The 14,641-nt window shown below is 38.5% G+C and overlaps 1 protein-coding gene across 1 annotated transcript in view; it reads right to left on the bottom strand.

Moving 5' to 3' along the window:
- Window positions 1-3,156: 3,156 nt before the first annotated feature.
- ptgfrna (prostaglandin F2 receptor inhibitor a) overlaps window positions 3,157-14,641 on the bottom strand; it is a 42,963-nt gene continuing 31,478 nt past the window's right edge. The window contains exons 7-8 of the mRNA XM_056464661.1: window positions 6,293-6,592; window positions 3,157-5,848 (exon numbers count right to left, since the gene is read on the bottom strand). Of these exons, the coding sequence (XP_056320636.1) occupies window positions 5,682-5,848; window positions 6,293-6,592 (467 nt within the window). The 3' untranslated portion in view covers window positions 3,157-5,681. The remainder of the gene's footprint in view (window positions 5,849-6,292; window positions 6,593-14,641) is intronic.

Genomic DNA, 14,641 nt, shown 5'->3' with positions numbered 1-14,641 from the left:
TTGCAGTGTTTGCTTTATATTTGCCTCACAGGCAGGACAGTGGACACTAGTGTTGAGTTTTAGACTCTCTTTCACACATTACACTTGTTCACAGTCTTCATTTATAATGGTTGAGGCAGCAGATGTTCCTCTGTGAATAAGTTTACCGTAAGATCTAATCACCACAAACACCAATGGCTCTTCGTTTGTTTACTCATTCATCCAGCTTAATCTCATTCGTCACTGTAAAATAAAGTGCTGGCCTCAACAAAACTCCTTCAGTTTGTCCCAACACAAATATATTAAGTTAAACTGAACAGTTTTGACGAACAGTGGATCGAACATAAAACATTTTAAAAATATATAAAGAATCGTGTCGTTTCAGCTCATTTCAAATAAGTGTAAAAAAAACAGGTCGCCTTAAATTAAGCTGAATCAAATTACCTTATGAGTCCATTGAACTTATATTACGTTAAACTGACTTGCGTAACTTAAAAAATTAAGTTAGAACAAGATTAACTTAGTTTAATAAGTTGCACTGAACTAAAAACATGTCCTGTCAGGACTAAGCATATCATGTTTTGAACGAGAAATTATTTTTGAGTGTAGATGACCAATGACCCCCCCACCCCACACCCACAACAGCACACACACACACACACACACACACACACACCGGCCACTTAACTGCGTCCAAGTTAGTGAACCTGGAAATATTTTAAGAAGTACACTTTTGCACTTGGGTGTGACGGTGGTGCAGTGGGTGGCACAATTACCTCACAGCAAGAAGGTCGCTGGTTCGAGCCTCGGCTGGGTCAGTTGGTGTTTCTGTGTGGAGTTTGCATGTTCTGTGTTGGCGTGGGTTTCCTCCGGGTGCTCCAGTTTCCCCCACAGTTCAAAGTCATGCTCTACAGGGGAAATAGGTAAGCTAAATTAACTGTAGTGTATGAGTGTATGTGTGTTTCCCAGTGAAGGTTTGCAGCTGGAAGGGTATCTGCTGGATAAGTTGGCGGTTCATTCCACTGTGGTGACCCCAGATTATTAAAGGCATTAAGCTGAAGGAAAATGAATAAACTTTTGCACATTTTAGTTAATAATAAGTGCCCCTGGTCTGATGATACACTGGTATATTTGTGGTAATAATAACCCACACTATATTATGAGTCCAAATGATCACTCTTTAAATTTTATACGGGCAAAATAATCAGAAAAATTATATTAAAATAATCTTGCTTTTGTAATCTTGTAAGTTTAAACTCACTTTCACTTTTTCTGTTCAGAAATGCCTCTGGATTTAATTATTTTGAAATATTTGGACTAGAAACGAGACAGAAACTCGGTCACGTTGAACATCTTGACGTTTTAGAGTGTTCAAAACTTCTCTAAATGATGTTTTAGAGAAGTGTGAGGAGGTCTTTATCATGACAAGTGAAAACAAGTGAAATCTGAAGGCGTCTGCATGCGTGTGCGTGTGTGAAGAGAGAAACAGAAACTGCTGTGGGTTTGAGCTGCAGAGGAAGAGCTGCTTGACCACAGTGGAGATGCGATCAGAGAAATCAGAAAAGGAAACACTGATGAGAAAACTGCATTAAACTGGTGTTGTTTTACATATCAGGCCTGAAACACGTCCACAGCAGCATTACACAAGAGAAGTTGCAGCGCCTGAATGAGGACCTTAAGAAATCAGAAACTCCATTGTGACCATTAGGACGCCCTCTTGTGGTGCAGAATACATTTATAAATTAAATATATACACTGAGAAAAGTGTTGCATGCAGAACTGAATTTATTTGTGTTGAATTTAAACAAACAAATTGAATTTAATAATGTTCAACTTCATTTGTGTTTAAATTCAGCCCAAATAAATTGTTTAAAACCACTTAACATAAAAAAATGGAGTAAATCCAAGGAATCATCATCTTTGAATAACTGTTTTCAGTGTACCTCTGAATAAAATGTGTGAAACTGACCTGTGTGACACTGAATGCTTAAGATGTGTTGCCTGAGCAAATCACAGAGGTCACATGATGATAATATTAATTTAAATAAGGTAATCTGCATTAAAATGCTGTTTAAAAAAACATACAACATACAAAAGAGAGAGATCGACTTGACCCGAATATCTCTTACCTGTTCAATGATGATTTGATCAGCTGTGGTTTGAAATGTATCCAGTTTTTCTCCCCTAAGGGATTATTATGTGGTGTCTGTCGCCATCTTGTGGCAGAGCGTCAACTGTCTTTGCTCTGCTCAGTATGACAGGCTGATGGATGCCGACGCGCTGAATCTCCAAACCTCTCATTAAAATAGGCTCTGTCTTTACACATAAACTGCAGAGCTGCAATCTAAACAATGACATTCTGCACTAAAAATGCCTCAAAAGTACATTCTGTTGTAAAACAGCTGCAATATTTGTTAAACTGTAGTGAGTTTATTGATCTGCTGTCACTCTATGTGGGTCGAGTAATACATAAGGGTGAAGAGGCTGTATGAGTGCTGTTATCATGAGAATATTGCATGGCTATCAGCCAATCAGGTTCAAGAACCAGACAGAACTGTTGTGTATATATATATATATATATTCATTCATTTTCTTTTTGGCTTAGTCCCTTTATTAAGGGATTGGGATCGCCACAGTGGAATGAACCGCCAACATATCCAGCATTTGTTTTACGCAGCGGATGCACTTCCAGCTGCAACCCATCTCTGGGAATATATATATATATATATATATATATATATATATATATATATATATATATATATATATATATATATATATATGTGTAACTTAAGTTGTGTTAATATCACTTTTTTGAGTAACAAATAACACATTACTTTTAAAAATTAAATATTAATATTTGAGTTACTTTTTAAAATGTAATGCAAGCAACCTTTTTAGTTAATTTCCTTTTAAAAAATAAATTGCTGAATTAAAATAATTGTAGGGCAACGCTGTGACACAGTAGGTAGTGCTGTCGCCTCACAGCAAGGTCGCTGGTTTGAGTCCCGGCAGGGTCAGTTGGTGTTTCTGTGTGGAGTTTGCATGTTCTCCCCGTGAAACACAGCATGAGAGCGTCTGACATCAAGAAAGAGCAGCACTGCTGCCGGTTGTGGCATATCAACAGTTTTTCATTATGAATAAAAGAGAAGACAGAGATATTTCCCACAGCAGATCAACACTGTTAAAGGTTGTTGGTTTTTATTATTATTGAGAAACTGATTTGTTGGTTTGTCAGAGAACTGGAGTGAGTCAGAAATCAAACCCAAAATACTTATTGCCTTTCAGGAAAACTGAACAGCGAACACTTTACTCAAAGAGGACTGTGAGGAAACCTTTATAATAATGTTATGACACACACAGTGAATATGAGTGAGAGTTTACACATGCTTATGACAGTGTCCTCCAGTTAAGTGTTTTACCATTTTAAATGCTCAGACGACAGATGTGTTTGAGAGGTCTTTGTCATGACGTGACATTACCAAGCCAGCATAAACCTGTCATAAACATGAACGTCATGTGGACAGAATAATTGTGAATTTTGTCTATTTTTCCTTGACATCATCTATTGTGGTACAAATTGAATTCGTCTAATCTTTGTATAGTCATTAGGCCCATTAGGAATCTTTATCGTGCGATATATCACAGATTTTATTATGTAATATTGTCATTTTGAGCTCATTTAATGTCACTCACTATAGAATTATGTTATTTATTCTTAAGGTTATGGGCTATATGCACATGTCTTTCCATTACAGAATTGGTATTGAGATTACAGCTCTAAAACATAATCTTTTTAAATGTCTGGGTAAAACACAACAAGTCTTTTACCCTTTGAACACAATATATTCCAGTTTTTTAAACATTTATAATATTTTGGAGCAGTAAACATGTCAGGCTGAATAACTCGACTGAATTATTGACTTCTGCTGTCTTCATTAGCTTCAGAAACACTGATTTCCTTATCACTTAAAACAGCATCTTGTAGATCTTTTCTGCTGGAGAAACTGTTGTCCTAAAAACAAAACAAAAAAGTAAATATAAAATCTTACTCGTACTGTAGGAACGGTAGAGCAGAAAACATTGGCAGTTTTAAAACCTCAACTTTTCCAAACCGCGGTATACCTTTTAAAGGGTTATCATCCCATGCCTAATAAACACATGTCAAACACATGTCATCTGAGCACTTAAAATAACAGAGCCAATGACACTTAACTGTCATAAGCATGCATAGAATGTGTCATGTCATGATTATAAAGGTGTTATGACAGTCTTATGAACACCTCCATGTAAAATGTCAATAAGCACACACAGAAAAAAAACACTACAACATTTTAAAAGAACAGATTTAATATAAAAAGGTCAAATCTCTTACTGAAATTCCTCGAGGATCTCTCTGATGATGTGGCTCTGAACAGACAGACAGACGTCCATCATAAAACTGCTTCCCTTCTCTAAAAAAAAACCTAAATTAAAACACTTTTCAGACCACATGGTGGATAAGAGAGAATCAGCACTGCCATATCACACTACAGTGCATCCTGACAGAAATACAGCTTGCTTTCTTACAGTTTTAGCCTCGTTTTGAGGACAAATATCTAAAAAAATCAAGAAGAATTTCATAGATGAGTATAAAATACTGATGTGTTTTCAGAAATAATGAGTCAAGATTAAGTGAGTTTCCCTTAAACACACGCAAATCAGCCAATGGGGTGAGTGAAATGATCTAAAAACAGGTTTATTTTACACTCAGCCCACTGGCAGATTATTTAGCGTGTTTTATTAAAGATGTTGAATCTATTTGTGTTACTAATGTTTTTCTTTGTGATATTTCTGATGTGGATGTTGATTCTGTGGTGAAATCAAAGATACATTTCCTCTTGTGGATAATAAAGGAAGGCAAATCTCGCTTAATTTTGACTCTGTTTTTCAGAAAATTTCACACACATGTACTTGATGAAAGTGATTCAAGAATCTTTAGATGTTTGGACTAGAAACTAAGTGAGAAAAGCTTTCTTTCAGCTGCTTTTTAGCAATAATGAATCAAAATAAGCAAAATAATCTGACAATGAGTGAATAAAAATAGTCTCATGTGAAAGCTAAAACAAGACTGCATTTCTTACCAAATTGTCAGATTATTTTGCTTATTTTAGGGAAAATCTGTCTTCATTTTGACTCATTATTGCTGAAAATAAATCAATATTTTTCACTTGTCTAGAAAACGCTTCTTAATTTCAGAATTTGTAGATATTTGGACTAAAAACAAGACACAAACTCTAAAAAAGAAAGCCATTTTCTGCAGTGTGTGTGTGAATAAAAGCTGGAGGTTTGCAGAGAAAAGAGTCTTCAGTATGTCCAGCACACACTGCCAGCTCAGCTCAGTCCTCCTCCAGGGGCCGATTCTGGGGTCCTGAACCTGACAGAGTCTCTGACAGACAGTCAATCCTCCAGCGCTCTCAGAGATCGGTCTAAAACTGCCGTCTCTTTCAGCAGACTCCATCCTGTCCATTACTAGAGTAAAATAAGCAAGAGTTCAGACTCCACTGCATGGGCCAAAGTGCGGTCCTCCTCATCCACGACGCTCAGAACGCATCAGTACTAAATCACAAAAATAAAAGATGGCCGTCAGTGCGGGGGGGTTTCCTGAGAATATTGCGGCTCAGTGCTTTCAATCAGGTCCTCTGCTTTGTGTTGGAGTGTGTTCAGTCCATCTCCAGGTCCATCAGTTTGTTGTGAGGCCGCGGTGTGTGCAGGGGGTTTCTGGAGAAACAGCAGCGGGCCACAGCCAGACCCAGGAGAATCGACAGCAGACCCGCTACAAGCGCCGCGATCACACCGTAGCCCACCGGCATCTTCAGAGACTCCCACACTGACAAGACAAACACACAAACACACACACACACACACACACCAGTATCAAACACAAACATTCATAGCATGGTGATACAAGCGAAAGAAAAAAAATGCATTGAAAACATGTAACGGGTGTAAGGCGGAATATGAATGTAATTTGATGTGGATGATTGACACAACACTTTAGCTATTGTAAGTTTGTCAATCAAATTTAAAGTCCCCCTCCACACAGAAATGGAACTGTCCAACCCCGCACGTTGCAATGATGAGCGCTGTTTATTACTGGGAAATCCTGAGAAAATCCTGATCATGATTAAGCAAAAAAATCGTGTATTTTAGCCAGAATCATGCAGCTCTACATTTGAGTGTAATGTTCGCTACATCAAAAGCACACTCTATTGTGTATTACTCGTCATTTCTCTCGCGCATTATTTCAGAACATGTGTGCAGATGATCTTACTCTCTGTCCTGACGGCGAGCAGCACTCGGCCTGAGCTCAGCTCGGTCTCTTTGCCCCAGGCTCCAGTGGCGGGCGACAGCAGCCAGGGCGTAGCTCTGCAGTAATACTCGCCCACATCTGTGTGCTGGACGCTGTGCAGGCTTAGAGTGAAGCTGTACTGGTCTGTGCGCTCCAGACTGCTGTCATTGGAGCTGCTCTTCTTCACCACACCATATCGGTCCATGCTGATCAGCGGAGACACACCGTTATCCAGTGGATGCATAGAGCTCTGAAACCAGCGCACCTCAAATGCAACATCACCTGCACACACACACACACACACACACAGACACACACACAACTTAAAATATAAGTGGTCACTTTACAATAATGGCCCATTAGTTAAAAGACTCATTAAAAGTGCTTTGAAATGTGTTTTTTTATTGGATGTTTCACGTAATCTAAGCTGAAACAAGAAAAGACGGTGGGGTCATAGAGTAGCTCCTCCCCTTTTTAAAAATCAGCCAATAGCGTGTTTTTCTTAGAGTAGTATGAATGTAGTCTGACTGTATTGTGATTGTAATATGAATGTAGTCTGACTGCAGTCTGAATGTATTTGGCGTCCGGCTGTAGTCTAACTGTAGTCCGACTGTAGTGGGATTATAGGATGAATGTAGTCTGACTGTAGTCTGAAAGTAGTACAATTAATAGTCCAGCTGTAATCTGACTGTAGCACAACTGTAGTGTGAATGTAGTCTGGCTGTAGTCCGAATGTAGTATAATTTGTAGTCTGATTTTAGTGTGATTGTAGTATGAATGTAGTCCGACTGTAGTACAATTTAGAGTCTAGCTGTAGTCTAACTATAGTCCAATTGTAGTATGAATGTAGTCTGGCTGTAGTCTGAATGTAGGACAATTTGAGGTCCGGCTGTAGTCTGACTGTAGTGTGATTGTAGTATAAATGTAGTCCGACTGTAGTACAATTTGGAGTCCAGCTGTAGTCTAACTGTTGTCCAATTGTAGTATGAATGAATGAATGTAGTCTGACTGTAGTGTGTTTGCAGCATGAATGTAGTCTGACTGTAGCACAACTGGAGTTTGATTGTAGTATGAATGTAGTCTGACTGTAGTCTGAATGTAGTCCAATTTTAGATTGAATGTAGTCTGGCTGTAGTCTGAATGTAGGACAATTTGAGGTCCGGCTGTAGTCTGACTGTAATGTGATTGTAGTATAAATGTAGTCCGACTGTAGTACAATTTACAGTCCAGCTACAGTCTAACAGTTGTCCAATTGTAGTATGAATGTAGTCCGACTGCAGTCTGAATGTTGTACAATTTGGAGTCCGGCTGTAGTCTGACTGTAGTCCAATAGTAGTGTAAATGTAGTCTGTAGTGGAAGAGGGGGAGGAGCTCCCTGGCTTTGCAATCAAAGAATATTATTATACTGGAAGTCATTGGGGCAAAAACAGCCCCCAACATAACCAAAGGGGAGTCAATCTGCCCAGAGTGTAACGTTGAGTTTTTGCCTAGTCAAAACAGTAGCAAATGTAGTCTGATTGTAGCCCGACTGTAGTACAACTATAGCCCAATTGCAGTTCAACTGTAGTCCAATTGAAGTCCTAATGTCGTCAACTGTAGTGCGATTGTGATACGAATGTAGTCTGACTGTAGTGTGTTTGTAGTATGAATGTAGTCCGACTGTAGTACAATTTAGAGTCCAGCTGTAGTCTGACTGTAGCACAACTAGAGTGTGATTGTAGTATGAATGTAGTCTGACTGTAGTCTGAATGTAGTACAATTTGGAGTCTGGATGTAGTCTGACTGTTGTCCAATTGTAGTGTGAATGTAGTCTGTAGTGGAGGAGGAGGAGAAGCTCCCTGGCTTTGCAATCAAAAAATAAGATTATAATGAAAGTCAATGGGGCAAAAACAGCCCCCAACATAACCAAAGGGGAGTCAATCTGCCCAGAGTGTATTGTTGAGTTTTTCAACATTTTCACAAAATGTGTGTCAAACTAAGAGTTGCTAGCATAAATCATCACATTTGCTGAAACACAGAGATCAAATAAAGACTCAAAATCAGCCCAGAGTAGATGCAAACAACCCAACAGCACACAAGCGTTAATACTGTTCTGATTTGATGTTGTTGATCAAATAAATGAAGCTTTGATCAGCAGAACAGACTTCAATGCCCAAAACCATCAGAAGATACTGAATAAATGCATCGATGCTGCTGAATCTCTTGCAATGGTGCAGTAACCACACAGGTATTCCAGCTGTGGATGGAAAAGTGTGTGTTTCCAGCCAGGTGATGGTGAATAAAGCACAGCGTCACACTCAGACAGGCCTGCACACGCTTACACACACACACACTGATACGTGTGGAATCTGACTGAAGGACACAGTGAAATCACACACTCTGCGATCCTTATCAAGAGAAACACACAGACACAGATGCACACTAAAACATGTGCGCACACAAACATGCACACAAAAACACACACAAACAAACAGACAGACAAACAATAAACACACAAAAACATGCACACAAACACACAACAGACATGACCTACCACACTCTAAGTCACAGTCTAACACACGCACACTAAAACACACATACGTAAACAGCAAACACACATTGTAATACAAACAGTATCAAATGCATTGCTCATTGTAAGATAATGAATAATAAAGTCATATTAAACAGTGATACAGTGCCCAAATCATGTCTCCTTATCAGACACACACGGAGTCATTAAGGGAAGCTGTGGCTTCGGGCTCCTGATTAGTGTTACGGTATGTAAAGTAAGTGTGTTATATGAGGAATGACAGGCTGAAACGAACTCTCGCTTCCGGGGCCCGAGGGTGAAGAAACGGCCCTCATAAAGCCTGACTGTCCCTGCATTCACTGGATAACTGCGGCTTCTTATCTGCACTGATTAAAGACTGAACTTCACTGCCTGGAGGAGACTATACTGTATCTGGAGCTGACTGAATACCAGTGCCGGCCAGCTCTGCATTACACAAAAACACTATTATTAAAGGGATAAGTTCCCCCAAAAATGAAAATGTCCTGTTATTCCACTAGCTCACAGGTCATGCATGATGTAGGAGGCTTCTTTCTTCTTCAGTAGGACGTTAAAGAAGATTCTGAGCTGAATCTGTGGTCATTCATATAATGGAAGTGAATGGTTTTGTATATTAAAAACAAACACATACAAACAAGTCCAAATCAATAGCCACAGCTCCTGATGACACACTGAGCTCTTGTGAAGCAAAACAAACAGTCTGTGCAAGAAACTGATCATTATTTACAAAAATTATTAGCTTTAATCCACAGCCTGGTCAAATAGTTGCGAATGTAGTCTGATTGTACTCCAAATGTAGCCCGACTGTAGACCAAATGTAGCCCGACCATTGTACAACTATAGCCCAATTGCAGTCCAATTGAAGTCTGAATGTAGTCAGACTGTAGTCCGATTGTAGTATAAATGTTGTCTGACTGTAGTACAATTTGAAGTCCGGTTGTCGTCCGATTGTAGTATGAATATAGTCTTACAGTAGTCCAAATGTAGTACAATTTGGAGTCCGGCTGTAGTCCGATTGTAGTATGAATGTAGTCCCACTGTAGTCCGAGTGTAGTACTATTTAGAGTTTGACTGTGGTTCAATTTTAGTATGAATGTAGTCCAACTGTAGTGTAATTTGGAGTCAAGCTGTAGTCTGACTGTAGTCCAAATGTAGTATGAATGTAGTCCCACTGTAGTCCGAGTGTACAGTAGTACTATTTGGAGTTTGACTGCAGTCCAATTGTAGCATGAATGTAGTCAAACTGTAGTATAATTTGGAGTCCAGCTGTAGTATGAATGTAGTCCGACTGTAGCCAATTGTAGTACAATTTGGAGTCTGGCTGTAGTCTGACTGTAGTCCAATTGTATTATGAATGTAGACCGACTGTAGTTTAATTTGGAGTCTGACTATAGTCCAATTGTAGTTTGAATATAGTTTGACAGTAGTCCAAATGTAGTACAATTTGGGGTCCGGCTGTAGTCCGATTGTAGTATGAATGTGGTCCTACTGTAGTCTGATTGTTATAATATTTGGAGTCTGGCTGTAGTCTGACAGAAGCCTGACTGTCGTCCAATTGTAGTATGTAGTCCAACTGTAGTATAATTCGGAGTCCAGCTGTAGTCTGACTGTAGCCTGACTGTTGTCCAATTGTAGTATGAATGTAGTCCTACTGTAGTCCGAGTGTTAAAATATTTGGAGTCTGGCTGTAGTCTGACTGAAGCCTGACTGTAGTCCAATTGTAGTATGTAGTCCAACTGTAGTATAATTTGGAGTCCAGCAGTAGTCTGACTGTAGCCTGACTGTAGTCCGATTGTAGTATGAATGTAGTCCTACTGTAGTACAAGTGTTATAATATTTGGAGTCTGGCTGTAGTCTGACTGAAGCCTGACTGTAGTCCAATTGTAGTATGAATGTAGTCCGACTGCAGTCTGACTGAAGTACAATTTGGAGTCTGAATGTAGTACGATTGTTGTCCGAATGTAGTTCAATTATAATCCGATTGTCATACGAATCTTGTCTGATTGTAGTCCTGTTGCTTTAATGACAATAGTGCTAGGGCTGGTGACGCAATCATCAATATCTATAAACAAACTGTGTCACCTGACCACTCTCATGCTTTCATCATTAAAGCAACAGGACTACAATCGGACTACATTAGCACATGTGCAGAGATCCGTTTGACCAGGCTGTTAATAGCTAATATCATAAATAATGTTCATTTTTTACACAGACTGATCATTTCACTTCACAAATCTACTTTAATGTTCTACTGAAGAAAAAACAGCAGGGATAAAAGCACAATAATAAAACACCTTGAGTCTAAGACTGCTGCTCTTCTTCATGTGTCTTGAGCTGCTGTAGTTACAGTAAAACACCACTCTGTGGTGCACATCCACAAAATGCTCTCACCAAGCACACAAGTACCACAGACCATAGATTGCAGGGTTTGAATGCTGAAAAACATCCTGAAAACCGCTGTTGATAAGCAAGAGTCTCAAACATCCCAGTGTGCATGGAAAACTAAACTATCTGCACAAAGTAGATTTTATTTACACAACAAAAAAAAAGAAAAATTGACAGTGAAGCGATTACCTTCCTTACCACAAACATCCACATTTCCTTACCACAAACTATTGCATGACGGTCTCCCAGATAAAATATTTTAAATGAGATGTTTGTGTTTCATAGCCTGCAGCCTGTGCTTCACTGGTGCTAATATACTGTATAGAGATTATACACTGACGCTGAGATTATATGGAGCCTACGGGAGCAGCACTGTCCTTATTCTCAACCACTGTGAACAACTAGGCCACAATTAGCCTTAAAGAGCCCATCTGAAGATCTGTGATGTTTTTCTTTTCCCTGAGCCATGTTTGTGCATGTTTAAGATCTGCAACATTAACAAATCTCCAACAAGAGACATTTATTCAGTCTAAAAGAGAACACCGATCCGGACCTGCCTGAAACACATCCATACAAGTTCAGATATTACTGCACAAACACAGATTACTACAGCACAAATTACTGCACTCACACACACACACACACAGACAGAAGGGTCGAGTTCAGTGAACTGTAATGTTGCCCTATTTTCATTGTCACAGGATTATTGTCACGTGTTTCCAGTAAGGCACAAAGTAAAAACACTGTCAAATGTTCTGCTTTAATTGTGATTGTAAAGTTGGGTGTGATCGATCTGTTTGCTCAAGAATCAAACTCAACATGATGAAACACACACCAGCTTAGACTGTTTGTGCTTGGTTGCTTTAAAAGTAGGGTTTGTAATGAACACCCAGCTAACAATACACCCCAGGCTCATTGGAAGTATTTACAAAAGGTAAAATACATTGCTCCAGGTATTTTCCGTTGCATGTTCAGATATGAAATCCACTAGAGGGGGCTGTCTGCATTTTTGCAAATCTGAAATATGTTACTTAGGGAATGGTTTGTATATATTTTAGATGCATGTTCTTCTTGTAGATTTCCTGGAGATGGTGCAGTAATGTTATTAAACAGGTTGTAGATGAAATGAACACTTGGGGGCAGTACGACGACAACAACTGTGTTCCTTTTCACACTAATGACATTTACAGGGACATATTAGATTATAATATGATTGACAGTTAAATCAGCGCAACCTGAGGGACAACAAACTCATCTTCACTAATCGAAGACTCCATTTTGGTTGTGAATAATTTCGCAATGGATTAATTAATAGGCATCAGACTCTGTGCAAGGGTTGGGTGCATATCGAAAAAATATGCATATAAAAATTTCAGACTTCAGTGTGCAAAAACCTTTAGCCTAAACTTAACATAAACTTTAAACTTATCCTTTAAGTCTGATTGGTTGAAATGTTGTTCCAGGATAAACATAGACGTCGATTCAGGAACATGTCCTACTTGGTGAAATCAACCATGGCAGTATGCAGGGAAGTAGATTAAAAGCCGGCATTTGATTGGCTAAGACGAACTTACTGAGATCAAATTCGCATGACAAGTTTTTCAATTGTAAGTACTAAAAGGCATTTGAACTCTCCCTGCCAGAGTTTTTTTCTAAGTTGGCAGACACTGACACCATTTTTTGGATATTGATCTAAATTCGGCAGAATATATTTTGGCTAGTATATATGATCATATTATATCAAAATAAAGAACCCTACAGTAATGTCAAAGAAGTGTTATCTCCTAACTGATGGGTTATCTCCTCAATGGCAGGGAAAGAGTTCATAAAATCTCTGATCTAGCTTTTTCAGGACAAGGAAATGTTCTTTGGTTTCTAAACTGGAGTGCAGAAGAGCGTCAGAACCCCTCAGTGAGCTGCGGTTGGTGCTTTCTGCTGTTTCTCCTGGTCTTTTTAACTGTCTGCCAGCTTTTGACTGCGTTCCTTGAGTACATTACTCAGCCGGTGCGCAAGAACAAACCGTGTAGACTTTAAGATTTATGAATCTAATTAAAAATTAAAGACTGTAATGTGAGTTCACAATACGCTGCTGTAGAGGAGCAGTTCACCCAGCGCTGGGTCAACATGTTTCGTTCTCGATTAGTTTTCTGTGGAGCACAAAAGTGTCTTCGAGCTCTGAAGGATTAGTTCATGCACAAATGAAGATTCACACATCATTTATTCACCTTCATCCTGCTCGAAAACTGGCAAACAAAGCATATTCAAACTGTTTTGAATAAATTAAAGGTGTCCTATAATGCCCCTTTTAACAAGTTGTAGAATGCGTCTCTGCTGTGTCTAGAGTGTGTGTGTTGGAGTTTAAGCTAAGAATCACACACAGTTAACGTTCTCCAACTCTCTGAAACGGACCCTTTCAGGCTTTGATTCTAAGTGTGGAGTTTTGGTGACTGTCACTTTAAATGCAAATTAGATTGTGCTCTTTTCAGAAGAGGGCGGAGTTACAGATGCCTGTGTCACCATAGCAACAGATTCATGTGAAATAATTGTAAATTATTATGTATGTATGTATGTATGTATGTATGTATGTATGTATGTATGTATATATATATATATATATATATATATATATATATATATATATATATATATATATATATATATATATATATATATATATATATATATATATATATATATATATATATATATATATATATGCATGTATATATATAAGAAAAACATAATTTTTTTAAATACTTTTGTTGACAAATGGGTTAAACCCAGTGGCTTAAAGTGGTATACAGATTTCAAAATAACTAATTAATGAGAATTATTATAAAAATAATTATTTGCAGATTCAAATTATGCTCTTAATATGTCAGAAAATCACATGGTTCTTGTTCTAAATATGCAGAAGTTATTGAAATTTTAATTAGGGATGTCCAGATCCGATCACGTGATCGGGCCCAATCACGCGGTTTCAGACTCGATCGGAATCAGACGTTACCTCCCGATCAGGACTCGAATATATATATATATATACAATAAAAAATACTAAATAAATATATCATTCGTCAATGGATTTTCATAGGACAGTTCTATATAGATGCATTAGTTGCAGAATTTTAAAGCGGTTTAACGATTCGCATCTGCATGACTTTACGGAGAGCTTACGACATACTAACTACGGCTTGAGGAACTTGTTAACAAACTTAGTTACAAACTAGCTAGTAGTTACAAAGCCCCTAGTGTGGACTTTACCTTCCAGTTTAAGAAAGAACTTACGAACAGCTGGTGCAACCCTACCCAGGAGATAACAAATGCCATAACGCACTACCTCGGTAAAGACACGCTGCCTTTTAAACCAAAGAGGGAATTAAAAACTGCATTTAAATGCA

This window comes from Danio aesculapii, chromosome 9, assembly GCF_903798145.1.
Source record: "Danio aesculapii chromosome 9, fDanAes4.1, whole genome shotgun sequence".
Lineage (NCBI taxonomy): Eukaryota > Metazoa > Chordata > Actinopteri > Cypriniformes > Danionidae > Danio > Danio aesculapii.
This window is presented reverse-complemented; position numbering and strand designations above follow the sequence as displayed.